The sequence below is a fragment of the Chlorocebus sabaeus genome, chromosome 20, assembly GCF_047675955.1.
Source record: "Chlorocebus sabaeus isolate Y175 chromosome 20, mChlSab1.0.hap1, whole genome shotgun sequence".
NCBI classification, from domain to species: Eukaryota; Metazoa; Chordata; class Mammalia; order Primates; family Cercopithecidae; genus Chlorocebus; species Chlorocebus sabaeus.
Genome location: NC_132923.1, coordinates 130,692,451 through 130,717,419, shown reverse-complemented (window position 1 = coordinate 130,717,419; position 24,969 = coordinate 130,692,451). Strand labels below are relative to the sequence as shown.

At 56.4% G+C, this 24,969-nt stretch overlaps 1 protein-coding gene across 2 annotated transcripts in view; it reads right to left on the bottom strand.

Annotated features, from left to right (window-relative positions):
* Window positions 1-24,969, bottom strand: part of CHD5 (chromodomain helicase DNA binding protein 5) — a 79,356-nt gene that overhangs the window by 36,397 nt on the left and 17,990 nt on the right. For both annotated transcript variants that reach the window (XM_007980798.3, XM_007980799.3), the window contains exons 3-15: window positions 23,851-24,030; window positions 20,161-20,279; window positions 17,923-18,161; window positions 15,693-15,817; window positions 14,318-14,441; window positions 11,990-12,156; window positions 11,597-11,818; window positions 9,426-9,632; window positions 8,974-9,185; window positions 6,788-6,919; window positions 6,587-6,695; window positions 5,170-5,361; window positions 4,884-5,084 (exon numbers count right to left, since the gene is read on the bottom strand). In XM_007980798.3, coding sequence (XP_007978989.3) covers window positions 4,884-5,084; window positions 5,170-5,361; window positions 6,587-6,695; window positions 6,788-6,919; window positions 8,974-9,185; window positions 9,426-9,632; window positions 11,597-11,818; window positions 11,990-12,156; window positions 14,318-14,441; window positions 15,693-15,817; window positions 17,923-18,161; window positions 20,161-20,279; window positions 23,851-24,030 — 2,229 coding nt within the window. The remainder of the gene's footprint in view (window positions 1-4,883; window positions 5,085-5,169; window positions 5,362-6,586; window positions 6,696-6,787; window positions 6,920-8,973; window positions 9,186-9,425; window positions 9,633-11,596; window positions 11,819-11,989; window positions 12,157-14,317; window positions 14,442-15,692; window positions 15,818-17,922; window positions 18,162-20,160; window positions 20,280-23,850; window positions 24,031-24,969) is intronic.

The window sequence follows — 24,969 nt, the reverse complement described above, 5'->3', positions numbered from 1 at the left end:
GATTACAGGCATGAGCCACCTCAACCAGCCCTGGCTCCAGGGTTATTACTTCCTTTCCACTCTCACCTCATCCGAACAAAACATGAGCTCAACTGTGTCCTTTATCCCCCACTGCCCCCAGGGATATTTTTGTTTTTTGGAGAGAGGAGATCTCACTATGTTAACCAGGCTGGTTTCAAACTCCTGGCCTCAAGCAATTCTCCTGCCTCAGTCTCCCAATGTACTGGGAATACAGGCATGAGTCACCGCACCTGGCCTTTTAACCCCATTTAAAGCTCACGGGGCCTCAGGCTGGAGCACTCTCCCAGGTCCCTGTGGCCAATAAATGGCAGAGCCAAGACATGAACAGAGAAACGGACCCTGCACTTGGGGTTTAATGCCCTGAGGTTGCTGATTTGAAATTATTAATTTCAAATTATTGTTGAATTTGTGTTTTGTAACAAATATCCCAGGGAACGGTGGAGTGTATGTTGGAGACGTGGAGCCTCCCTGGCACAGGTTCTCATTCCCCTGCTCCCCTGCCCCTGCCTGGTGACCGCTGTCCCCCTACTCCCCCTGGTGGGGGCCTGGGCCTGGGTGCTGGTGGGGAGGGGAAGCCAGGCACAGGGTCTGTGCACCAAGTTCCAGGACAGAGCCTGGTGCCTGTGAGGGTCTGCACTCTTCCAGTGAGGATCCCCACACCTGAAGGAACACGACTTTAAAAAGCAAATTTAGGCAGGAGAATCACTTGAACCCAGGAGGCAGAGGTTGCAGTGAGTCGAGATCACACCACTGCACTCTAGCCTGGGTGAGTGAGACTCTGTCTCCAAAAAAAAAAAAAAGAAAAAAAGAAAACAAATGTAAAATACCTTGGCACGTTGACAGAGAGACCACAGAAGAAAGCAAAAAGCTGTTTTCCTGCGAGCCCTGCATTTTCATTTTGCATTGGGCCCCCCCCAGTGATGCAGGCCTGTCCTGTCCTACACCAAACCTGCCTCTCCCAGCAGCCCACATGCCTGCGAGAGAGCAGAGAGGGCCAAGGATGCCGTGCAGCACAGGCTTTGCCCACACATGGCACCTGGGTTTATACACAATCTTTTAGCCTCGGTCTCCTCGCCTATCTAGGTGAAGAATGCTATGAGAACTCAAAGAGCTAAATCTGTTCCTCAAAAAATCAAAAATAGAATTACCATATGATCCAGCAGTTCCACTTCTGGGTGTATACCCAAAAGAAGTGAAAGCAGGGACCCAAAGGGGTATTTGCACACCCATATTCCTAGACGATCACTAAAAGCCAGAAGCAACTCAAGTACCCATCACCAGATGAACAGATCAACAAAACGTGGTCTATCCACGTGATGGGATGTTCTCCAGCCTTGGAAGGAAATTCTGACCCGTGCTACAACATGCATGAACCTCAAGGACATTCTGCTCAGTGAAATGAGCCAGTCGCAAAACGACAGATGCTTCCCGATTCTACTCATACGAAGTACCCAGAGTAGTCAACCTCGTGCAGACAGACAGTAAACTGGCGGCTGCCAGAGGCTGGAGGTGGTGGGGATGTTCATGTTTAATGAGGACAGAGTTTCCATCCTACAAGATGAAAAGAGTGCTGGAGATTGGTTGCATAACAATGTGATGTACTTAACACTATTGAACTGGTTTTTTTTTTTTTTTTGGTTGGTTGTTGCTGTTGTTGAGATGGAATTTAGCTCTTGTCGCCCAGGATGGAGTGCAATGGCACGACCTCGGCTCACTGCAACCTCTGCCTCCCAGGTTCAAGCAATTCTCCTGCCTCAGCCTCCTGAGTAGCTGGGATTACAGGTGTGCGTCAGCACGCCTGGCTAATTTTTGTATTTTTAGTAGAGATGGGGTTTCACCGTGTTGGCCAGGCTAGTCTCAAACTCCTGACCTCAGGTGATCCATCCACCTTGGCCCCCCAAAGTGCTGGGATCACAGGCGTGAGCCACCGTGCCTGGCTGGTTTTTCTTGTTTTTTTTTTTTTTTTTTTTTAAGAGACAGAGTCTCACTATGTTGTCCAGGCAAGAGTGCAACAGCTGTTCACAGCCACAATCATGGCGCACTCCAGCCTCAAACTCCTGGGCTCAGGCAATCCTCCTGCCTCAGTCTCCCAAGTAGCTAGGACCACAGGTGCACACCACCATGCCCAGCTGAACTGTACTCTTAAAAATGGTTAGGATGGTAAGTTTTACATTATGTGTATTTTACCACAACTTTTAACAATAAAATAATCAAACAGTAAATATAATAGAAGAGCCAAATCAGCGAAGTGCCTGGCACACAGCAGGGTCCCAGCATGGCTCAGGGGAGGTTCTTTTTAGTCTAATGACCAGGGGCTCATCCATCTACAAAGTCACCTGTGGGATCATTGATTCATTCACTCATTCAACAGTTTATGAGCATCTCTAAGAGCCAGAGCTGCCAGCAGACAGTGGAGGAGGCCGACATAAGGGACTCGGAGGGCATGTGGGAGGATCCGCCAGCCAACAAGGCTGTAGCACTGACATTTTCTAGGGGCCAATGGCTGCAAGTCCTCGCTCCTCAATGTGGAGTAAAAGTTTAGAGATGCAGAGGCTGGGCCAGGCGTGGTGGCTCACGCCTGTAATCCCAGCACTTTGGGAGGCCGAGGCAGGCAGGTCATGAGGTCAAGAGATCAAGACCATCCTGGCCAACATGTGAAACCCGGTCTCTACTAAAAATACAAAAAGCAGCTGAGTGTGGTGGGATGCACCTGTAGTCCCAGCTACTCGGGAGGCTGAGGCAGGTGAATTGCCTGAACCTGGGAGGCAGAGGTTGCAGTGAGCCGAGATCACACCACTGCACTCCAGCCTGGCGACGGAGTGAGACTCTATCTCAAAAAAAAAAAAGAAAAAGAAATGCAGGCCGGGTGCGGTGGCTCAAGCCTGTAATCCCAGCACTTTGGGAGGCCGAGGCGGGTAGATCACAAGGTCAGGAGATCAAGACCATCCTGGCTAACATGGTGAAACCCCGACTCTACTAAAAATACAAAAAACTAGCCAGGCGTGGTGGCGGGCGCCTGTAGTCCCAGCTACTCGGAGGCTGAGGCGGGAGAATGGCGTGAACCCGGGAGGCGGAGCTTGCAGTGAGCTGAGATCCGGCCACTGCACTCCAGCCTGGGCAACACAGCGAGACTCCATCTCAAAAAAAAAAAAAAAAAAAAGAAATGCAGAGGCTCGGGCCCCACCCCAGCACTGCTGGGTCAGAGACTCTGCTTTAACAAGACCTCGTAGGGTTCACGGCACCATGAAACCTCGTGCTTATCCACTCACTTGACTCTGTGGGGTGTGTGTCTGTTAACTCCATTTTGCTGAGAAAACACTGAGGCCCAGAGAGGCCACGTGACTTGCCCGAAGTCACACAGCTGGTGCACTGCATTGAATAGTGTCCCCCCAGCGTTCATGTCCACCCAGAAGCTCTTTTGGAAATAGGGTCTTTGCAGACATAATTAGTTGTCCGGGCATGGTGGCTCAACGCCTACAATCCCCATGCTTTGCGAGGCTGAGGCAGGAGGATCGCTTGAGCCCAGGAGTACCAGACCAGCCTGAGCAACATAAGGGAGACCCCATCTCTACAAAAAATGTAAAAGTTAGCTGGGTGTGGTGGTGTGTCCCTGTAGTCCCAGCTCCTGGAGGTCAAGGCTGCAGTGAGCTATGATCACATCACTGCACTCTAGCCTGGGTGACAGAGTGAGACCCTGTCTCAAAATAATAATAATAATAATAATAATATTAATAGGCTGAGCGTGGTGGCTCGCACTTGTAATCTTAACAATTTGGGAGGCCAAGGCAGGCAGATTGCCTGAGCTTAGGAGTTCGAGACCAGCCTGGGCAACATGGTGAAACCCCGTCTCTACTAAAATACAAAAAATTCGCTGGGCATTGTGGCATATGCCTGCAATCCAAGCTACTCCGGAGGCTGAGGCATGGGAATTGCTTGAACTCGGAGGCAGAGGTTGCAGCGAGCTGAGATCGTGCCATACTGCACTCCAGCCTGAGCGGCAGAATGAGACTCCATCTCATCATCGCCACCATAATAATAATAATAATTAGTTGGGGCCAGGCACAGTGGCTCACTCCTGTAATCCCAGCACTTTGGGAGGCTGAGAAGGGCAGATCACTTGAGCTCAGGAGCTCAAGACTAGCCTGGCCAACACGGTGAAAGCCGTCTCCACCAAAAAATACAAAATTAGCCGACCGTGATGGCGCACTCCTAGAGTCCCAGCTACTCGCGAGGCTGAGGTGGGAGAACCACTTCAACCCAGGAAGGGGAGGTTGCAGTGAGTCGAGATCGCCCCACTGCACTCCAGCCTGGGCGATACAGTGTCTCAAAAAAATAAATAAATAAAATAAGTAGCTAAGATGAGGTCATATTAGATTAGGGTGGGCCCTAAATCCAGTATGAATGATGTCTTTATAGGATGAGAAACAGTGTCTTTATAGGATGAGAAACAGACACAAAGGGGAAAACCCCATGTGCTAACAGAGGCAGAAACTGACTTGACGGCTGCAGGCCAGTGAACTCCTGCCGCCACCAGGAGGCTGGAAGGAGGAAGGGAGGGTTCTCCCCTAGAGCCTTCAGAGGCACGCAGCCCTGCCCTCGCCTTGATTTCCAACCTCCAGCCTCCAGAACTGTGACTGAATACATCTCTGCTGTTTGAAGCCACCCCGTCTGTGACACTTTGTTACAGGAGCCCCAGAATACTGACATGGCAGTAACTCAGCCTCTAGGACAAGTCCTTCGGAGCCTGCCAGCCTCGGTAGCCCTCCCAGGCTGAGGGACCCCGAAGGAGGACAGGGCACCTGTGGTCTCTGAACCAAACCCAGGGTCTTCCTACCGTCCTTCCAAGGATGGCGAGCCCTCACCTTCATACGGAACACCTTCTTCCCACTCCGAATGGCATTGTCCTCAAAGGAAAACTCGTTCTCCCGGATCACCGAGCGGCTCTCCTTGTCCCCCGTGTAGGTGACCACATAGAAGTCAGGTGCCCACATCTCAAACTCGCGTTCCCAGTTGATGATGGTGGAGAGGGGCGCACTAACCAGGTAGGGCCCCTTGGAGTGGCCCTGGAGAAAGGGGACAATGCCGTGAGACCAGCTGCCCTTGACCAGGACCAGCCACCCCTCCTGGCCACCTGCCCCGCCTGCCCACCTCCTTGTAGAGGGAGTAGAGGAACACGATGGTCTGCACCGTCTTGCCCAGACCCATCTCATCAGCCAGGATGGTGTCAGTGCCCTGCGCCCAGGAGAAGCGCAGCCAGTTGAGGCCCTCCAGCTGGTACGGGTGCAGCGTGCCGCCTGTGGAGTCGATGTACCACGGCTGCTTGTCGAACTTGACCGTGGGCTGCAGGGGAGGCAGCGGTTCAGACACGCCCCGGATCCTGGGCCACCAGAGTCCACACTACAGACCTTTACACATGTAATTCCTTCTGCCTGGAACACTCTTCCCTCTCCTGTCTGTCTTCCCAACTCTTCTCCAGTTCTTGGATGGAACACCTCTTCCTCTAGGAAGCCCTCCCTGACTCCCAGCCTGGCTGAAGTGCTCCCACAGTGTCCTCCCATGGCAGCCCTGTACTTCTCCTATCAGGGAAATTTCCCAACTGTTGAATTCTCTGACTTTGAGCCCAAGTTGTCATCACCACCTTGGTCCTGCTCACTGCCTCCTCTTGAGCACCATCCAGGGCCCGGGACATGTGGTCACTTACTATTTTTTGGATGAACAACAAAACGAACGTCTATCTGGGGGCACTCTCAACGCCCCCAATAACTGGTTCCTCCACTTGATCCAAGCATTTGACATTTGCTTTTTTTTTTTTTTTTTGAGACTGAGTCTCTGTTGCCCAGGCTGGAGTGCAATGGCATGATCATGGCTCACTGCAGCCTCAATTTCCTGGACTCAAGGGATTCTCCTACCTCAGCCTCCCTAGTAGCTGGGACCACAGGCACAGCACCATGCCTGGCTAATTTTTAAATTTTATGTAGATGTGGGATCTCACTATGTTGCCTCAAACTTCTGGGTTCAAGCGGCCCTCCCACCCCAGCCTCCCATGGTGCTAGGATTACAGGCATGAGCCACCACGCCCAGCCCATTTGCTGCTTGATCCTGCTCAAGGTCACTGGCCCCATGCAGTCCTCCCAATGGACCAGGCCCATCTGCCTTTCCTTGGCATCTGACAGGCGCCTGATAGTCCCAGGCCAGACCCTCTGCGTTCTGTGGATACCCGCCAAGGGCCCCTAGAAGACAGTGTGTCTTCTGAAACAGATACGCAGGGCTCACTGTCCCTCATCTCCTCAGGGCCAACCCAGGGCCAGGCGCTAGTGGACACCCAGAGAGCTCTGCTGAGTGAGTTGGGTCTCCTCCCAGGTGAGAGTGGTGTGTAAGTAGCGTGTCAGCTGCAATGCTATGAGGGGCCTTGCAGCTGTCCTAGCCTATGTGGGCATGACACTGTCTGCACAAGCCATGAGGGCCCAAGGAAACGTCCCTTTGAGAACACACACCCCCTGCACATTCAAGTCTGGGGTGGGCAGGCTCTGGCAACCCCACCCACTGCTGCCCCCCCGTAACTCACGTCCACAATGGGCGTGTCCGGCGGCTTCTCCTGCTTGTCGTCCCTCAGCTTCTTGCCCTTCTTGAGCAGCCTCTTGGGCAGCCTGGTGTCTTCCCCCAGCATCAGCTCCCTAGGAAAAGGTATAGGATACAGGTGAGCAAGGCTCAGCCCAGGAGCAGACCCCGGCAGCCTGCGCCCAGCAGCCGGATCCCTGCGGCCCACCTGTGGCCCCAGTAGGCCTGCTTGAGGTTGTCGTAGTAGGGGATGTCGATGTCATCAATCTCCCAGGTGCACTGGTCATAAGGCAGGTCTTTCCACTTGATCAGGTAGTGCACATCCCCCTTTTTGTCAAAGCTGCGACACAGGGAACAGATGTGGGTCGCTCAGGGCGCCACAGCACGGGTTTGATGAACCTCCCAGGATGCAGAGCCACGCACACCCAGGGTCGCCTCGGATGCTGGGCCCAGCCAGGAGGAGGGGACAAGGGCAGAAGCTCCAGGGAGGTGCAGCGGCTTACCCGGGGCCGCACAGCGAATGAGAGGGGGACGGGGCAGAGCCAGAGAGGGACACAGAGGCCAGCTAACAGAGGAGCAACCAGCCAGCCTCCCGCATCCTGTGTGCCTCTGTGGCAGGGATGAATCCTATTTGTCACGAGATCTGGATTTTCACAGGAGTTCTGGATTTCTAAGTTGGAAAGTTCTCTTTCCTGCCAATGGACTCAGTTTTCTAACTTAAAATACGGGAAAGACTCGTGCAGTGGCCATGTAGGGTGAGGAGCCGTCTCTGCAAAGTAGATAAGGACGCAATTCCTGCATGTGAGGCAGTCTCTTCCGGGGACACAAGGACCCAGTGGCCAAGCCCAGCAGCACACAGCTTGATTCTGGCCACTGGGAGGGTCCTCAGGGCCTCCCACCCGCCCAGGCTAAGACAGCCAGGCCAGAGGAGTGCTGCAGGGCCGGGCCGGGGCATGGCTACCCCACACAGCAGCGCCGAGGAGGCACACAGACCTGGTGGGCAGCGGCTGCTGCGGGCCTGGGGGCCACAAAGAGAAAGACGAATCTCCAGTTACCACAGAAACCGATGTTTGTTTGTTTTCCAATACAGAATTGATTGTTTTGCAGACTGGGGGAATAAATCCAGGGGAGCTTCACCTGTCCCACTTTGCAGCAGAGAGAAAAACTACCATGTATATTTTTAGCATGCAATTTAGTAAAGGTAGAAAACCGTAGGCCAATTCATTGTCGGGAATTAGGTTCCCACAGGAACTGACCCTTGAAGGTCATTCTCAGGAAGGTCTGGAGAGGAAAAACGTGGGTGTCCCATAGTTGAAGGGGCAGCTTTTTCAAGCTCCGCGCCCCTCCTTCTGAAGACCGCCCACAGCCAGCCTCTGGCAAGCTCCGGTCACCTGTGCAGCAGCCTGTTCCCTACAAGGGCCTCAAAGCCCAGCAGTTGGGAGCCAGGACTGATATCTGAACATCTGGCTCAGGCTCTTAACTTCTGCTCTACCCAACAGCTGCCTGAAGCCAGAAGCACTGAGTGGCAGAGGCCACCGATCCTAAACCCCTCAAAGGCAGAGGCCACGGGGTAGCCAGGTTGGGGAGCATAAGCTCCAAGCTGCCACCACACAGCAGGTACTCTGGGCCCCACCCCAAGGCCCATCTGTCAGCCACCACCAGTTCTCAAGCCCCTAAACTCAAGAATCAGCAGGAGTTCCCATCACCCACCAAATCAAAACCAAAGCCCACGGGCCTCCTGCCTCCGGCTCTTTGTCCCAGCCTCCTGCAGCCTCTGATTGCTAAGGCATCCCAGGGAATTGCCAGACTGCTCCAGGAAGAGCTGCTGCTGGGGCACTGGGGGGTGCAACAGTGGCTAAGTAGGTCCTGCAGTCAGAAAGCATGGGGTTCAAATCCCAGCTCCACTCCGTGGCTGTGTGATTCTGGAAAGTGACTTAACCTCACTGTGCCTATTCTCACATCAGTAAAACAGAGGTAAAAGAAAGACGCCTCTCTCCCAGGGTAGGCAGTGCTCAGTACAGCCAGCTACTATCACAAACATGGGGGAAATGTGGACATACCCCCACACCTCGGGCCTCCCGCATCCTCAGAACCCTCCTGCTGGTATCAAGCACTAACCCAGCACAAGGGTCCCGACCCCCCAAGGGTGTGAACACGTGTGCATGAGTGTGCAGGCATACATGGGACGGCCCCCCCAGCAGGTTAGGCAGATCTCCAGCACTGGGAGCCCTAGGCCCCTTCCTTGTGCCCCTGCTGTGCCCACATGTGGTTCTGCACAGCAGCCCCAAAGCAAGGGCCCTGGTGCCCTGCCCTGCACCATTTTACAGAGCAAAGGAGCTGATGCGGCCCAGCCCCAGTGATGGGCAGGGAGGGTAGCCAGCTGCAGGCACACACCTATGGTTCAGGATTCGGTGAATCATCATCCACTCTGGCTTGATGCCATAGCGGTAGAAGCGCTCCTCCATCTTGGCATAGAGCGGGTCCTTGTTCTTCCTCTTCTCGCTCTTGCCGTCCTCATCCCCAGAGCCGTAGTCAAAGGGGGGCGGCTCATCCATGTCATTCTTTCTTTGGTAGTTGCGATACATCACCGTGTGGTACAGCTCCAGCTGCTCACAGACGGGCACGAGCCACAGAAGGGAGATGAGCCATGGCCCTCTGCATCTCCCTACCCAGCTCCCCTAGCCCCAGCCCAGGTCCCAGGCAGGACAATCCTCCCGCTCAGCACCACCCCAACTCCCAACGGCACCCCTCAGTCAGAGGCACTTCAGCCCCTTCCCGCCAGCCCGGGAGGGTCCAGGGCTCACCAGGTCCTGGGCCTTGGCACAGCCACCCTGCCAGGCACTCACCTGTAGCTCCTTCACCCAGGAGCAGTGCCAGTAGGACAGCCCTGCCCACTTGACAAAGAACTCTCTCTCAGGGATGCCCTCCAGGGGCTTGGGTGGAGGGAGGCTGGGCTCCACGTCAGGCCCAGGCAGCCCCACCATGAAGGGGGCAGGGGGCTCCGTCCACCTCCAGTGTAGAATCCTCTGGACTTTGCCCTTCAGTGGGGGGCACTGTGGACAGAGAAGGGTCCCCAAGGTGGGGCTCAGCTGCAGAGCCCCACCCTGAGGCTCCCATGACAGCAGGCTGCCACGCAGGCTCCCTCCCAGCAGTGCCACTGTCCTGAAGTCAGAACAGCACCACCGTGACGCCATGACATCCACGCAGTCCTCAGGAGCCGCATGGGTCATGCACACAGGAGACGGGCAGTGGGGGTCTGGGAGACCACGTGGCCCTTTCACTCAGCGGAAAACTCATCGGCACCCAGAATATCCGAGCCAGGGTAGGTAAGACTGCCATATGCACACGACAGAGGGGGAAACTGAGGCCTATTCAGCAAGGGACAGTAGAGCAGGGAGCAGAATATGAAGTTCTGGACTTCCCCTACCTTAGGTCTTCCCATTGTCCCCTGAAAAGAGGTCACATCATTGTGTGACCCCCAAGCACCCAGGGAGCATGAGCCCCGTGCTGGAGCTCAGGGACATGGCAGCCCCCCATCCGCCATCCCTCACCCAGGGCAGGGCTGCACCCAAGCACTGTGCATCTAGGCTGGGACAATGAGGCCCCATTTCTGGCAGCCCACAGACACACTGCACAGGCCCTGACCGATGCTAGGGTGACAGTGAGCTGCTGGCTGGCAAAGGCGAGAAATGCAACCGCCACAAACCCCACCACCTGGGCCCTGAGATGGGTGGGAACAGCCTTGGCCCTCCAAGGAGGTGGTGCTGAGCCTGGCTGGACAGGGTCAGGGGTGACTGATGCGGGGAGACAGCTCTGTTGGGGACAGCAGGTCCCAGCTCTGCTACTACCTGTCCTCAGAAATTTGTCCAAGCCTACTGAGCCTGCTTTCCCCTCTGTAAAATGGCCCACCCCTTCCTCCACCTACCAGGTTTGTGGCGCCACATCACACCTGAAGGCATTCTAGAGGTGCAAGGTATACCACATAGCCAGCCTTCCTCTGGCCTTGGTGACAGCAAAGGCCAAGAGGCAGAGAAGGAGGAGGACATGGGAGGCAGGAAAGGCTCCTCCGCTGGCTCTGGGGGGAGTGGAAGAGGGGACCCTCCCACCCCATCCCAACTCCTCAGGGAAGAAGCAGAGAGGAACTCCACTCCTGCCTCCCTCCCATCCCCAGCGCCTTCCATGAATCCTAGAAAAGCACAGAAGGCTGCACCCCTCAAAAGGGTCCTCCCCTGACCCCGACACAGACACAGACAAGTATGCGCGCGGATGCACGCGCACACACACACACAGCACAAGCCCAAATGCACACGGGACAGCCCAGGGCTAAAGGCAGCACAGCCCAGGACCTGAGGGGTGGGGGATCTGGCACCGCGGGGTGCAGGGCAGACAGCTCAGAGCAAGGGGCCTTCCGATGTCTACTGTGATTGGGGGTTGAGGGATGGGGGTGCCCCTCTTCCTGCAGAAACTGATGCTCTGGCCCTAGGACCCTCCTACCCTCTCCCTATCCCCAGTCTCGGAACAGGAGCCAGGTCTGGGGTGGCTCCAGGGACCTGAATCTGAGGGGACAGTTTGGCCCTTGTGTGGCCTTAGGCAGGTCACTCTGCTGCCCTGAGCCTCAGTTTTCTCATCTGAAAAGGAAAGAACAAAATGCGTGGTGCCAGAATACTCAGTAATGTTAAAGGATACTATGATGGATGTGGAGCCCTTGCAGAGCACGTGGTCACTGAACAGCGGTCGTGGTATTGGCATGATCACCACAGACCTGCCTGCCTTTCCCTAACACTCATGCCTCCCGTCTCTAGGGGGGTCAGACGCGGAGCGGCACGCGGGGAAGCGGGGAAGCTAGAGTGGGCGTGGCCTCGAGCGGTGCGGGCAGAGCTTTGCAGGATCGGCTACCGAGGCGGGTCCGGAGCCGGCAGGGGCGGGGCCTTTTGAGGAAGGCAGGCTTTCCCCTGGGGGCGGGGCCTGTTCCTGGGGTGGGGCGGGGCGTCCGGCGCGGGGCGGGCGGAACACTCACAGTACAGCGCGGGCAGAGCCATTCACCGTTTGGGATCTCGGGCAGCGGCGGGTTGAGGCAATGCAGGTGATAGGAGGAGGGGCAGGCATCGCAGCAGAGCAGCTCGCCCCCGTCCTTGCACACGCGGCAGAACTCCATGTGATCGTCCTCCTCCTCCTCGCAGCCGCCCTCCTCCTCTTCGTCGTCGTCGTCCTTCGGCTCCCACTGGATCCCCTCCTTCTCCTGGGGGAGGAGGCCAGGTGGAGGCACCCTGGGCGGGGTCCCCGCTCCACCAGGGCCCGACTTCCTCCCTCCCCGACAGCATCTCCCCGCATTCTGCCCCCAAATGAGGGCACAGGGGTGGGGGAGCCAGGCGTGGCCCTGCTCCCAGCCCGGGGCTCTGCCAAGGCTTACACAGTGGGGGCAGCTCCACTTGCCCTCGGGAGCCTTCTCCAGCTCTGGGTCCAGGCACACGAGATGGTAGGCCCTCGGGCAGGTGTCGCACAGGATGATCTCCCCACCTTGCTGGCACACCTCACAGTAATCCTGGTGGTCTGTCTCATAGCCGTCACCATCATCAACTAAGGTAGGGGAGAGGCAGTCATGGAAGGCCTCATCCGCACTCCCAGAACACAACCAACTGCACCGCCCCAGTCCAGACAGGCACAGAGTAGATGCATAATAGATGGTGGATGGATAGGTGGGTGGGTGAGGACTGATGGTTGAGGTTGTAAAAGGGTGAGGAGATAGAAGATGGATAAAAGAAAAGAAGGAAGGAAGGAAGGGTAAGAGAGTGGGTGGATGGGTAGAAAGATGAATGGATAGATGGATGAATGGACAAATGGATGGATGGATGAATGGATGGACGGATGGATGGATGGACTGATGGATGAACAAAATAGATGGATGAATAGATGAATGGATGGATGGATGGATGGAAGGATGGATGGATGGATGGACTGATAGATGAACAAATGGATGGATGGAGAGATGGATGATGGACAAATGGATGGATGGATGGACTGATAGACGAACAAATGGATGGATGGATGGATGGATGGATGGATGGATGGATGGACAAATGGATAGACGGATGGATGGAGAGATGGATGATGAATGGACAAATGGATGGATGGATGATGATGAATAGACAAATGGATGGATGATGAATGGACAAATGGATGAACAGATGGATGCATGGATGGATGGATGGATGGATGGAAAAATTGATGGATGGATAGATGGATGGATGCATGGATGATGAATGGACAAATGGATGGATACATGGATGATGAATGGACAAATGGATGGATGAATGATGAATGGACAAATGGATGGATGGATGAACAAATGGATGGATAATGGATGGACAAATGGATAGATGATGGATGGATGGACAAATGGATAGGTGGATGGATGGATGGATGGACAAATGGATGGACAGATGGATGGATGGGCAAATGAGTGGATGGATGGACAAATAGATGAATGACGGATAGACAAATGGATGGATGATGGATGGATGGATGGACAAGTGGATGGATGGATGTATAGACGGATGAATGGACAAAAGAATGCATGGATGTATGGATAAACAAATAGATGGATGAATGGATGGACAAATGGATTGATGATGGATGAACAAATGGATGGATGATGGATGGATGGACAAATGGATGGATAGATGGATGGATGGATGGACAAATGGATGGATAATGGATGGACAAATGGAAGGATGATGGATGCATGAATGGATGGATGATGGACAACTGGATGGATGGATGGACAAATAGATGGATGGGTGGACAAAAGAATGGATGGATGGATGGGTGGACAAAAGAATGGATGGATGGATGAATGAACAAATGGATGGATGGGTAGACAAATGGATGATGGATGGATAGATGGGTAGATGGATGGATGGATGGTGGATGAACAAATAAATGGATAACGGATGGACAAATGAATGGATAATGGATGGACAAATGGATGGATGGATGATGGATGAATGGACAAATGGATGGATGATGGATGGATGGACAAATGGATGGATGGATGGATGGGATGGATGGATGAACAGATGGATGGATGGCTGGATGGATGGACAAAAGGATGGATGGATGGATGGATGGATGGATGGATGGGCAAGTGGATGGATGGGTGATGGGATGATGGATGGATGGATGGATGGATGGATGGATGGATAGATGGACAAAAGAATGAATGAATGGATGGATGGATGGATGGTGGATGGATAGCTGACAGATGGATGGATGATGGATGATGGATGAATGGCTGGATGGATAAGGGATGGATGGATAAAAAGAAGGAACTGAGGGAAAGAGGGAGAGGGAGGGATGGGAAGGGAGGTGAGGGGACAGATGGGTGTTAAGTGGATGGGGGGTGACTGAATAGAGGATGGCGATGAGATGAAGCACTTCCCTCTTCGGTCACCACACTGCTAATGCAAATGCCCTGGGGAGGCTCCCACCATAGGTTCCATGTTCTTTCCTCACTGGGACAGGATGCCCCTCCCCAGACAGTAGAGACCACGGCCGTGTGGGAAACACAGGGGCCCCACCTGGCAGACACATGAGAATGCCCTTCCCCTGCTTCCCGCGGGGAGGTTCCATGCCCCACACATCCACCCCGCAGGCCGAGAACCCTCCAGATGGGGAGTCCTACTAGTGCCCCCCTACATCCACCCAGCAGGCCAAGAACTCTCCGGAAGGGGAGTCATACTCCTCTTCTTCTTGCGCCTCCTCTTGCTCTTCTTGCCCAGGGCTGCAGAGCACTCGGAGCGCACGGAGGCACTGTGGATGCTGGCGCTGTCGAAGTCCGACTCCTCCCTCTCATCTTCTTCACTCTACAGGGGAAGACAAGCTCCTGTGATCCCAGAGCCTCACCCAGAAGGCTTGGCTGGCCTGGGCAGTGTGGGGTGGGACAAAGCACAGAAGAGGCTCTGGAGACACAGTACTCTCTGCGATTCGCCTCAGCACCCCCCCACAGCTGAAAACCTCACATTACAGCCTACCTGTCCAGCCCGATGTCCCACCACCGACCCAAAGCCCTGCTCTCCAGCCTCAGACACTTCCCACAATTTCCACCTCTGAACAGCTCCCCAGGCCCTGCCCTCCATCCTGCCAAACTCCTAAACATCCTTCAAGGGGCAGCCCTAGGGACATGTCCTCGAAGGAGTCTTCCCAGATCTCTCCTTTACTGGACCTCTTGTGACTGCCTGTGTGCCAGGTCTGGCCTGTCCCGTCTGACTGGTACATCACGGACTCTCCACCAGCGAACATGCCTGCCAGGTGACAAGTGCTACAGGACTATGGCCCGCCATGGCTGAGCAGAGGGCCTGGCACACAGTAGGTGCTCAACAAATATCTGCTAAGCTGAACTGGACCATCAGCTCCAGGGTGGGCCATACCTTCTCTCCATACTCCCCTCCAGACCTGACACTGGCTTCTGTCAAAGGGCAGGGAAAGAGCTTCCAACTCCACCCCACTGCAGGGTGGGGGTGAGGTGAGGGAGGCAGCTACCTATGGGGGTGAGGAGGGTGAATGCCCCTCACACTCACAGAGAAAGGGGGGCCCCAAGGTTGAGTAAGACCTGGGCTTAGCGTCTGAGCCTGGGCCCAGAGCTGGCCCTGAGGACAGGAGGAGGTAACTGGGACTCCAGCCAGTCTGATCCTGCCCACATGCCACTTCTCTAGGGTCCAGCCCCATCCAACTACTCCCCAGAGAGCAGACCTGGGCGCTGGGCGGCCAGACCAGGACAGATTCCTCCACCTGCTGCCCAAATGGAGCTACAGTTGTAGACAGCAGGAGCCATGAATGAGCTCCCAGCTTAGGAGGGTGAGCCAGGAGAGCACTCCCTGCCCAGAGTCCAAGTCAGAAGGGTCCTTGGAAGGATTCAGTCTAAACCCCTCATCACACAAATGGAGAAACTGAGGTCCAGCACATCTGCATGTAGACTGGAAGGAGAGTAGGGGAGGGGTGCAACCTGCCCCAGCTAGTTTGTAATGAACTGAAGGCCCTCGCCTGGCCCCTGCGTGCTCACATGCAGACACATATGCTGCAAACGCACACACAAGTGCACACACGCACACACTTACCGAGGAGCCTTTCTTCCTCTTGTTGCTGATCCCTCCAAAGCGGAACTTGAGCCCGGCCATCTTTTTCCCTTTGCCCTTTTTCTTCCCATCTTTGGAGCCTTTGATCTTCTTCCTCACTCCAGGCCCTGAAACACAGTGGTAATGATAGCCAACCACTGCCACCACTGATGGCCTGCTTCCTGCTATCATCTCACTGAGCTCTCGGTTACACAATAAGGAAAGGGTCATTTCTACCATCACCCCTTTTCAGACGAGATGCCTGAAGCTTGGAGAGGTGAAGCCCTTGCTTAAAATCACACAGCAAATGAGGCAAAACCAGACGACGGCTCTGACCGGAGGCTGCTCTGACCACCCTGCTGCCCCTTGTCCACGACCCACAGAAATGTGGCTCTCTTGGAAGGAGCCCCTATACTGTCCCCAACCACCGAAAGGAGGCACCAGCCATCCCCCACAGCCAGCAGGGCCACTGAAGGCACAGCCACCCACCTGTGGTCCATGCCTGAGCCCCCAAAGGATGTCCTGGGGCCAAAAGGCCTTTTCCCACCTGCTAGCCAGGCAATGTTGGTCCCACCCAAGACCGCCCCACCTCTGCCAGTCAACCCTAGCAAGGGCCAGCAGGGTTGAGGCTGTTTTTATGGAGCTGGCCACAGGGCAATTAGCTACCTGGGGAGTAATGACCCGGGAAGGAACGGGGGCCTGGAGGCAGGGATGCACACCCCACAGAGGCAGCCTCTCCCCAGGCCCTCCTCTGGCCACACCACACACAGGGACATGGAGCTAGGAGCCCAGCTGCACCCTCCATGGCGCCACGGAAAATCTATTTCAATTTTCCAAGCTCTGAATAGGCAGCTCATGAAATCAATAGCTCAGCAGCTGGAGCCCGAGAGGAAACGAGAAAACAAGGCAGGCTGGGCCTACAGCGGCGGGCCGGGAGCCCCTCCCGAGATCCTGATGGTCCAGACAGAGCAGGACAGGGAACAGACTCTGACCCTTGTCACTTCGCCCGCCAGGCTCCCTTCAGAGACTTGGCACGGTGGTGTCAGACACAGCACCCCAGAAACTAAAGCTCCTTGGGGCTGAAAAAAGGGATCCCCAGAGCCCCCTCAGCCCCTTCCATCAAAACCCAAATCAGCTGGACACGGTGGCTCATGCCTGCAAGCCCAGCACTTTGGGAGGCTGAGGTGGGCGGATCACCTGAGGTCAGGAGTTCCGAGACCAGCCTGGCCAACACGGCGAAACCCTGTCTCTACTAAAAATACAAAAAATTAGCCAGGTGTGGTGGTGCACTCCTGTAATCCTAGCTACTCAGGAGGCTGAGGCAGGAAAATTGCTTGAACTCAGAAGGTGGAGGTTGCAGTGAGCAGAGATCATGCCACTGTACTCCAGCCTGGACGACAGAGTGAGAGTCTGTCAAAAAAAAAAAAAAAATCAGGGCACCCAGGAAAGCTGAGATGCAGGTGACTGACAGCCCTGGGGAGATCGATGTCCCCAACCTCCAAGAGGCCAGAAACCCCCACCCAGAAACCTCCCTCCCCAGGGCCTTCAAGTCACAGGCGGCCTCTGCTGCCCCCATCCTCCCCACCCAGACACCCAGACACTGAGGCAGAATTTGGATCTCGACCTCCTTCCAGGCCTGTCCCAGAACAGACTCCCTGGGAAGCCAGACGTGGCCATGCCCAGTCCCTCCAACTCCTGCCTGCTTCCAGGATCCTAAAGCTGGAGAGGCAGGGCCTCCATGCTCCACGCTGGCTGAGGGCCTGGAGAACAACCCTGCACAGTGGGTGTGCAGACAAGAGGGAGAGACGGGCTCAACTGGGGCCTCCTCCTCCTCCCCAGGAACAGTACAGGTTGAAACCCAAGAGCCTGCCAACTCCCAGAAACCGGGGCTGGAGTGGCTCCACTCTGGGTACCTCTGTTCTTGCCCTCCCTGCAGGCCCACATCAGGGGCACCTCTTGGCTGGCCAGGCTCAAACCTCCCAAACCTCTGCCCACATCATCACCTCTGCTTCTCCACCAGCCCCAAAAGGTATTCAGGCACAAAAGAGGCGAGGGATGCTGCCTCACTGCTGAGAAAGGACCGAGCAATCCAAGGTCACACAGGCACAGGGCCATCGATAAGGAGCACCCCAGTTGCCCCTCCCTGCCCGCGTCTGCCCTGTGGCTTCTCCTATAGGGTCTGACTGGGATCTCTTCCCAGCGGGACTAGGTGCCCACTCACCCCCAGCCTTACCTTTGCCCTCCTTGGTCTTGGCTTTGCGGATAAGCACAGGCTGGGGCACCTGCGGGGGGCTGACGGCTAGCGGAGGGGAGATGGTGACTGTCTCTACAGCTGCAGCCACTGCCGCCGCCGCTGCCGCCGCCGAGCTGCCCTTGAAGGGGTTGTTGGCGCTGAACTCCCGCCACTTGGCACCCAGGACGGTCATCATTTTGGACATGGGAATCTTCGGGTTCTTCTTGGCAATGAGTGGCCTGTGCGGGGAGAGGCAGGAGGGTGAGGGCAGGGCCAGGTGAGATGAGAGGCCCACCCTAGCCCGGGCAGGACCCACCCCTCTGCCACGCATGCGATCTATGGCAGCAACCTCAGGTTCCTGATTAGAGAAACTACGCGGGAAACCCGCTGACCACAGCCCGCCCCCAAAACACCCCCGCTTCCTGTCCACACCCACAGCCCGCCCCCAAACACCCCCGCTTCCCGTCCACACCCACAGCCCGCCCCCAAAACACCCCCGCTTCCCGTCCACACCCACAGCCCGCCCCCAAACACCCCCGCTTCCCGTCCACACCCACAGCCCGCCCCCAAAACACCCCCGCTTCCCGTCCACACCCACAGCCCACCCCCAAACACCCCCGCTTCCCGTCCACACCCACAGCCCGCCCCCAAAACACCCCCGCTTCCCGTCCACACCCACAGCCCGCCCCCAAAACACCCCCGCTTCCCGTCCACACCCACAGCCCGCCCCCAAAACACCCCCGCTTCCCGTCCACACCCACAGCCCGCCCCCAAAACACCCCCGCTTCCCGTCCACACCCACAGCCCGCCCCCAAACACCCCCGCTTCCCGTCCACACCCACAGCCCGCCCCCAAAACACCCCCGCTTCCCGTCCACACCCACAGCCCGCCCCCAAAACACCCCCGCTTCCCGTCCACACCCACAGCCCGCCCCCAAAACACCCCCGCTTCCCGTCCACACCCACAGCCCGCCCCCAAACACCCCCGCTTCCCGTCCACACCCACAGCCCGCCCCCAAACACCCCCGCTTCCCGTCCACACCCACAGCCCGCCCCCAAACACCCCCGCTTCCCGTCCACACCCACAGCCCGCCCCCAAAACACCCCCGCTTCCCGTCCACACCCACAGCCCGCCCCCAAACACCCCCGCTTCCCGTCCACACCCACAGCCCGCCCCCAAAACACCCCCGCTTCCCGTCCACACCCACAGCCCGCCCCCAAAACACCCCCGCTTCCCGTCCACACCCACAGCCCGCCCCCAAACACCCCCACTTCCCGTCCACACCCACAGCCCGCCCCCAAAACACCCCCGCTTCCCGTCCACACCCACAGCCCGCCCCCAAAACACCCCCGCTTCCCGTCCACACCCACAGCCCACCTCCAAACACCCTCGCTTCCCGTCCACACCCACAGCCCACCTCCAAACACCCCCGCTTCCCGTCCACACCCACAGCCCGCCCCCAAAACACCCCCGCTTCCCGTCCACACCCACAGCCCGCCCCCAAAACACCCCCGCTTCCCGTCCACACCCACAGCCCGCCCCCAAACACCCCCGCTTCCCGTCCACACCCACAGCCCGCCCCCAAAACACCCCCGCTTCCCGTCCACACCCACAGCCCGCCCCCAAAACACCCCCGCTTCCCGTCCACACCCACAGCCCACCTCCAAACACCCCCGCTTCCCGTCCACACCCACAGCCCACCCCCAAAACACCCCCGCTTCCCGTCGACACCCACAGCCCACCCCCAAAACACCCCCGCTTCCCGTCCACACCCACAGCCCACCTCCAAACACCCCCGCTTCCCATCCACACCCACAGCCCACCCTCAAAACACCCCTGCTTCCTGTCCACATAGTTGGTGATTTTCTCATCGGGTTTTCAGGCCCTGCAAGACTTGGGGGGCCACAGAGGGGCTACAGTTGGCCTCGGGGTCTTTGTCCTACCTCTACCAGAGCTGAGAGGCCATGATGGTGAAAGACCCCCCAGGAAAGACTGGAACCACCTTCCCCAATGGGAAGAGACTCGAGGGCCCAGGGGCAGGGCCCACAAGGGAAGGCCTGGAGGTCTGTTAACATGAAGGGGTCCTGCCCCCTCCCTCTAGCTCCCCCAGGTTGCTGAGTCGGCCTGACAGAGCCACCCCTACCACAGACACCTGGGGTTCATTCCCTCACCTCCCTCCCAACTTGTTACCACCAGAGGATGCGCCGGCCTTGAGAACAGCCCTGGTGCCCGGCCCACCTGAGGAACTGGCTGAAGGCCTTGTAGTTGGTCAGCGTGTGGTAGTCCTCCTCCGAGAACAGGTAGTCCACGTCATCCAGGCCCCACTCAGCCATGAGCTGCCCCGAGGACTTGGGCTCCTGCAGAGACCCAGGCCAGAGGTAGAGTTGTTGAGGGGCCTTCTAACCTGTACCCCTATCCCCAGGGTCCCTGCCTAGGAGGCTTCGGCACAGGGGAGAGAAGAGAAGAGGGGTCATGTCTGCAACGTAACTGGACCATTCTCACCCACCCTGGGAAACACTCAAGCCCTGCAGCCTCACAGCCCCGCAGCCCCCAATCTGTGCCATGTCTCAGATGCCAGCCCATGGGAGTGCAGGCAAAGTGTTCAATGTCAGGGTTTGGGGAGAGGCCATGTGTGTGCCCAGAACCTCCAGAAAGGGAAATCAGCCAGGTGTGGGAAAGGAGACTGGACGCCTGAGACCAGGCCCCCAACCTGAGATAGGGCTGCCTGACCGGCCTCGGGACACCAGGGCATGACAACAGAACTCGCCCTCTTAGGGGACTGCATTCTGGGGATTTGGACAGCAGGACAGCACGGTGCCCTAAAGACGGGAAGACGTCCCTGATAAGGATGCAGGGCTACAGGGCTTCCTAAGTCACTTTAGAAAGACACGAAGCCTCCAGGCCGGGGGTGATGGCTCACGCCCGTAATCTCAACACTTTGGGAGGCCAAGGCAGACAGATCATTTGAGGTCAGGAGTTCGAGATCAGCCTGGCCAACATGCTGAAACCCCATCTCTACTGAAATACAAAAATTAGCTGGGGGTGTGGGTGTAATCCCAGCTATTCAGGAGCATGAGGTGGGAGAATCACTTGAACTCAGGAGGTGGAGGTTGCAGTCAGCTGAGATGGCGCCACTGCACTCCAGCCTGGGTGGCAGAGCGAGATTCTGTCTCAAAAATAAAAAAAAAAAAGACATGAGGCCTCCCCAGGGTGCCAGGTATAGCGACGTCAGCCCCTGTGAAGGACAGGACACTGCCAGTTTCCAGTGAAAGGAGAGTACACTCTGCTGAGGCAGGGGCATGGGACAATGGGCCAGCTGGGGACAGAGCCCTGAGAGGGTCCAACTACTGCTGAGGGCTGGGGTGGGGGAACATCCCACGGGCACAGTGTGTTCTCAAGAGAGCTAGCCCAGGGGTCAGGTGACCAGATGAACAAGCAGCCCGGGCTGGCAGGGCTCAGAAACAGAGGTGCTGGCTGTGGGCATGGGCTGGTTCTGATCCTGGCTCTACCACATATCAGTGGTGAGAGGTGGACAAGTTTACTTAACTTTCCTGCCTCAGTTTCCCCATCTGTAAAATGAAGATAATGGTACACTGCCTTGCAGAACAGAATGAGTTAGTGCAGGTGCTTGGAACAGGGTGTGTCAAAATGTGTTAGTAATTGTTAGCACCCAACCCACCTGCCTTCCTCCTTCCCCAACATCCCACTTCTTCCAGGCAGCCCTGAGCTGCCCCCACCCAACCTGATACATTAAGCCAATCAGTACACACCACTCCTAGGCCAAAGTCTGGTCAGGCCAGTCATGTCTTAAGCCAGTCCAATCAGGGGAATGCTGGTCTCCTGCTTGCACACCTGGATACTGGAGGCCTGCTCTCCCTCCTGCTGGAGGGGACCAAGAAGCCCCGAGCAGCTGCTGCCCTCATTCTCAGCCACAAGAGTGCTCAGCCACGAGGGTGTCTGGCCTAAGCCCAACACTGACACAGCAGAGGCAGGGTGAATGATGCAAAGAAACAGCCTCTGATAACAGCACTGGGTCCCACAACCCCGATGCCCCTTGCCTCTCACTTCTCAGGGCCCTGATTCCACACATCCCTCTACTGCCTAGGCTTCTGCTCCTGCAAAAGAAGGCTGCCCTGAGGATCTCCCAGCACTGAGAACCAGTCTGCCTGAGCAGGCTGCAGGAGGCCTCCAGAGCCCATTCTTGCCTCCTGTTCTGTGACAGCTCACAGAAGTCCCCAGACGGGGCCCCTTCTGTGGCTGACCTGCCCCCATGGACACACACGGCTGTTCCTGATGGCAAACGGACCCCTTGGCCCCCACCCAGGACAGCAGAGCAGCAGGTGAGCGAGGGGATGACACTGTTACAGGGTGACCCTGAATCACTCCCTTAAGTGAAGCTTTCAGAATTGCCAGCCCTGCAGCAGTGATCTGTCTCCGGTGACTCACAACACTCCACTGCCTCCCGACATCACCCCGGGTGTCAGGACACCGCCAAGAAGAATCGCTCCTCCTCCGGCACCTCCCAACTTCAGTTATTCACATTCATGATTTCCGCCTCACCCAACAGCAACTGTACTAATATTTACAGAGCGTTTATCTTTAAATCCGCGGCCAGCCCAAACTGAGCCTCGGTGTCTCATAAAAGAACAAAGGGAGCACAGTGTTCCTGGATGGCACTGTCACTCACCCGCTGCCCGTCCACCAGCCTCACCCCTGGCCTCTCCGCCTCCCCAAGGAGCCCCAGGGTGCAGCCTCTGAGACTTCAGAGCACCTCAGCATGACCATAAAGGCCTGGCTTACTTCACCTCATTTCCCATGTTCCTGGGGACGCTGGGCCCAGGGGAGAGCTGGCCCATCTCTGTAACTGCTCTGCCCCGCATGCACTAGGAGACTCCAGTAATGCCTGCTTGGGCAGGATTTCAGGACACAAGTTCCCTTCCTACCATAAACAAAGCTGTCCAGCACTTCTTGTGGCAAAGAATCCATTTGTTGTTTTATTTTCCCAAATTGCTCCAAGCAAGAGGTTCCTGACACTAAACTGGAGCTCACACTATCTATCACTCTCCCCAGAAATAGCTGCTCACTCGTGCAGGCAAGCTGTTGGCAGAGCAGCCAGTACATCAGCAAGATGCTGCACGATCTCCGCCACTGAGCCCTACATTTCATCCATCCTTACTGTGCATGCACACACACACACACACACACACACACGAGAGCACACACACTCATGGCTCCATCTTCAGGTCAGGTGGGAAAGGACACTCTGGCCCTTCGGACTCAGGCTCTCAGGTCAGAAGGCAGAGAACAAGCCAGGCACAGTGGCTCACGCCTGTAATCCCAACACTTTGGGAGGCTGAAGTGGACAGATCACCTGAGGCCAGGAGTTCAAGACCAGCCTGGCCAACATGGCTAAACCCCCTCTCTACTAAAAATACAAAAGTTAGCTGGGCGTGGTGATGCGTCCCTGTAGTACCAGCTACTTGGAAGGCTAAGGCAGGAGCCACCGCACTCCAGTCTGGGCAACAGAGCAAAACTCCATCTTAAAAAAACAAAAAACAGGCTGGGCACCGTGGCTCATGCCTGTAATTCCAGCACTTTGGGGGGCTGAGGCAGGTGGATCACGAGGTCAAGAGATGGAGACCATCCTGATCAACATGGTGAAATCCTATCTCTACTAAAAATACAAAAATTAGCCAGGCATGGTGGCATGCACCTGTAGTCCCAGCTACTCGGGAGGCTGAGGCAGGAGAATCACTTGAATCTGGGAGGCAGAGGTTGCAGTAAGCAGAGGTCGCGCCACGGCACTCCAGCCTGGCAATAGAGCGAGACTCCATCTCACACACACACAAAAAAACCCATATAGGCAAGAGGCTCAGCCCCTCCAATGGGGATGTCGCTCTGTCCCCCCAGCCAGGCCTACATAGTCACCTTTAAACATCCGTCATCATTATCATCCTCATCCTCATCCTTCTTTTTTCGCTTGGCTTTTTTCTCCTTCTTGTCCTTGAGTTTCTTCTTTTTCTTTTTATTTGGGGAGTAGTCACTACCCTCACTCTCCGACTTCTCTTCCAGATCCTCTTCATTCTCTGATAGCTCATCATTGCTTCCCTGGAAAAGAAGGGGGACAGTGAGGGCAACAGAGGCCTCACAAACATCCAGAGTCCTGGGTGGCAGGATGACCCTGAAAGCTACCTCCTGGCCCACGCTGGGGATCGGTCATCATCAGGGACCACTGCTCATGGCTCAGCCCCAAAGTCCAGCCAAAGGGGCAACCCCAAGCCAGCCTAAGCCAGGTCTTGTCCCCAGGGTCTACGCCACAGGAAGCAGTGGAGCCTGCAGATGAGGCAAGGTGAGAGCAGCTCTCTGGTGAGAGCAGGCTTCTCCATCGGCAAGCTCAGCTTGGCCTACTCCAGCAGCCCTGCGGGTGAACTCAGGCTCTGCTTCAGTCATCATCAGGCTTCTATGGACTTTAGAGGCTGAACCAGTTTTACATGACGGGGCATGGACCCAGGAGCCGGTGTTGGAGGATGTGGTCCCAGAGTTAAAAAGCGAAGTGCACAGGAAGAGCCCCAGCCAGGGAAGGGCCCCAGCCAGGGAAGGGCCCCAGCAAGAGAAGAGCCCCAGCCAGGGAAGAAACAGCCCCAGCCAGGGAAGAGCCCCAGCCAGAGAAGGGCCCCAACCGGAGAAGGGCCATTGCATCTCAGGCCCCAGCGCCGCAGCTCTCTGCTTAAGTTCACATCCCATGGAACTGCGTTCGTCAGGTGAAACCTGTAATTAATGCAGCGTGCACATCCCAGTTTTCTCCATGTGCGGACTCTGCAGACACTGCTACGGATGGCACAAGCCCACCTTCCCCCACTTCCATCCCAGCCTGGCCTCTTCCTCTCCATATGAGACAAGGTAATTTAGGCAGCTCTTAAGCTTAGCTTCCTTGATTTAGTTTCCTGTCTGTACAGGCAGAAAATGGCTCATTTATATGGAGATAAGGGCGTTTACAACCACAGCACCCCACGAGAGAGGTGCTGCCCCTCGGAGAAAGTGATTTAC